The sequence below is a fragment of the Aphanomyces invadans genome (genome assembly GCF_000520115.1).
Source record: "Aphanomyces invadans strain NJM9701 unplaced genomic scaffold supercont1.9, whole genome shotgun sequence".
NCBI classification, from domain to species: domain Eukaryota; phylum Oomycota; class Saprolegniomycetes; order Saprolegniales; family Verrucalvaceae; genus Aphanomyces; species Aphanomyces invadans.
In genome coordinates this window covers 107,692-110,727 of record NW_008580154.1, presented here as the reverse complement: position 1 = coordinate 110,727, position 3,036 = coordinate 107,692, and the positions used below count along the sequence as shown (strand labels likewise).

General features: G+C 55.4%; 1 protein-coding gene across 1 annotated transcript; it reads left to right on the top strand.

Moving 5' to 3' along the window:
• Positions 1–2,218: 2,218 nt before the first annotated feature.
• Positions 2,219–2,943, top strand: H310_05238 (hypothetical protein; the record flags this gene model as incomplete). The annotated part of the gene is made up of 1 exon (XM_008869899.1): positions 2,219–2,943. Exon 1 carries the CDS (start codon positions 2,230–2,232, stop codon positions 2,941–2,943), a length of 714 nt encoding a protein of 237 aa, XP_008868121.1. The 5' UTR covers positions 2,219–2,229.
• Between the last annotated feature and the right edge of the window lie 93 nt (positions 2,944–3,036).

Below are 3,036 nucleotides of genomic sequence, written 5' to 3'. Positions count from 1 at the left end.
CGTTTCGAGCGAGTCGAAATCGTCGAAGGTAACAGGCAGCGTAATTACTAAACGCTGCTGGGCGGAGATGCGGCCATCGGCCAACTTTACGCGAACCATGTCAGGGGAATCTGACACGGGGAGAGAACCAAAACGAGCAAGAGTGGAGCGGCTGGCGTAGCTTGCTGACGCTCCACAATCGATCAACACAGTGAGTCGGGTGGGAAAACCCGGCATGGTAAGAGTCAAAGTAACCATTTTGTTGGGGCGAAGCCCGACGCGGCACAGATGAAAGTCTGTGTTTGAGGCTAGGTCGTCCGAGTGTGATATGACACCACACACCTCGGGAAGACCTATTGGTGCCCCAGTAGGGCACCTCGCGCCTACTGGGTCTTATCGTTTCCCGGCGTCTGGTGGTCAGATCGACCAGGTGGCCCAGTAGATCGTCTTGGGTGACGCCCACCTTAAGAGGATGTTCGATTGCTCGGACGGCGATCAGTCGGGTCGGATCGCGCGTATTGTGTAGAGGGAGTGGGCGTGCGTCGAGGAGCGCGGCACTCACGCCAAAAGTGGCCCTTGCGACCGCAGTTACTGCACTTGCCGTCGTTGGTATGGGATAATGCCGAGATATCCATATCCGTGGGATCGGCACGATTGTGCGCTAGGGCTGAGGCGTAAGGCTCAGCTAGGGCGATACGAAAAGCCTCATCGGACGAGGCTGGATAGACACGGAAGATCTGTGTACGTGCCGGATCGTGGTTGAGTCCGGCCATGAAGACATTGACGCGAAGCTCATTCGGTAGCGTGGAGTCGTCGTTGACATTCGCGGCCAAAAAGCAAAGGTCGTGAATGTAGTCTTGCAAGGAGAGTTTGCCTTGCTTGCATGCGAGAAACTTAGAGTGATATTGGAAATCGCTATGTTGGGGAAGGAAGCGGAGCTTCATCGCCGCAACGAGCTCGTCAAACGTTGCGAATGACGTGGGGTTGGTCAGGCGGATGGAGTACGCCCAGTCTTCCGCCTGACCCTTGAGATGAGATAGGGCAAAGGACACACGTGTAGACTCGCGGGTGATGCACAGCGCATCGGCCGCGGTCTCGACTTGTAGGATCCACCGGAGGAGCTTGCCGGCGTCGGAGCAAACTTGGTGACGTCAAGCTTCACTGGCTTGACACCCGTATGGGGGATTGTTGGGGCTGGCTGCTTGCACTCGCAGCCTCTTGGTACACGCGGAGAGTCTGTGCCTGTGCGTCCTGAAGAGACTGGCGCAGCTGGGACATAGAAGATTCCAGTGTCGAACTTCGGTCGCAAAGTTTGCGACCTCGGCGTGCAGGGCGACACCATGTTCGCGCATTTTTTTGGCTTGTCCCTCGCTCTGGTGGAGCGATTCTTCGAGGGCTCGGCCTTCCTCGGTCAGCTGGCTGATGCGACCTTCGAGGGGTTGTGTCGTTGCGTTGAGGGTGAAACCGATGCTCTCAAGCAGTCGCACTCGGGCATCGACGGAGAGGGGGGACAAGAGCGACTGGATGTCGACCACGCGATCGTATACCGCTTGATGGGAAGCTGTCATGGTCCTTGAACGAACTTGCAGTGCTACCAGGTGTAGCCGGGCACACGCAGAAGAAGGAGTAGGTAAAATGAAGAATGAATTGGCAGGGTTATGCTACTAGCTCTGCTACATCAACATGGAAAGTTAAGGCGACTTGTTGTGAGGTCGCCTGCAACCTTTGGATGGAGATCTTCAATGTCAAGGAAGATCTTTGACTTGTGTATGGATAACAGTGCCCTAGAACTGTTACAACGGTGGTGCCACAGGTAATGTCTGCTGCGTCGGCGCAGTCAATTCTGCTCAGCATTTGGGGAAAGTTGGGCCGACCATATCCGTGTTGTTGGTGGACGACGAAGCGTTAGGCCGCGTCACAGGGGCCTTCTTCGGACTTGCCTGGCTCGGATTGACCGTAGTTATGACACAAGCCATGCACTCGTCCAAACTAAACCAGCGTCGGTCGATGCGCCGTCGGCGGAGCTGTCGGTGGAGAACATCGTAAGACAAGTATTCCAGATAAAACACCATTTATCCGGATCTTGTTTCCCCGCGCACAATTCAAATCTTCTCTCAATGCTGGCAAGTGCAGGAAAGAACAAGTCGCGGCGCGTGCCTCTTCCTGGAAGTCTTCAGCGTCCCCCGGACAACATCCCCCATCTGTGCTGTCGCTATGTCTCATCCTGCAATCAAGCCTCGTACGCAGCGCATGATGGTGGCCAGTGCAATGAAGCAACTGAAAATTCGCTACGATGCACACGTCGACCGACTGCTGAGTGCGACGTGCCCAGAGGATGGCGAGGAAGACGACGTGAGTTCTCCCGTTGTGGTTTGTGAGTCGATTTCAAAAGACGCGTTTCGAAAGTGGGAAGACAAACACGAAGGCGATCTTGGACGGTGGGAGTACGTTCCGTTGGATGCCCATTTTGGTCGCATTGAAATCGACAGTTTGACGACTGCTGTACACGCAGAAGCAGGGGGGTGTTTGTACAGCATGATTCTGGAGCAAGTGCTAAATATTGGAGGTGTTCGCATGGTCCACACACTGAAGGATCGGCCATCCCAAACGCATGACGTGGGAGATAGACCTCAGCGCGCAGATCGCACGATGAGCGGCAGGCTGTCGGCCAACACGTTTCCGAATGTCGTCATTGAAATTTGCTACTTGAATGGCTCGTGGGATGCTCTCGTGGCAAAGTTGCATCGCTGGCTTGGCCCTCAAACGACTGTTCAAGTCGCCATTGGAGTCCAAGTGTGCACGGTGCGCCGCCGTATCATTGTGCTTCGTCGAGGAGATCCTCCGATGGAGCAAGTGGTCGATTTTGATGTCGAGTCCCATGCGATGATTCCACCAGCAACCTTTCCCTCGTTTCCCCTGCATTTGATATACCACAACGGCCCACTCCCTGCTCCTCTTGTGTAGCCCGCTCCACCTCGTCAACCTTCCGCGCCGCTTCTCCTTCGCGGCGTTCACGCAACGATTGCTCCACGGCCTCCAACGACTCCAACGTTTGGA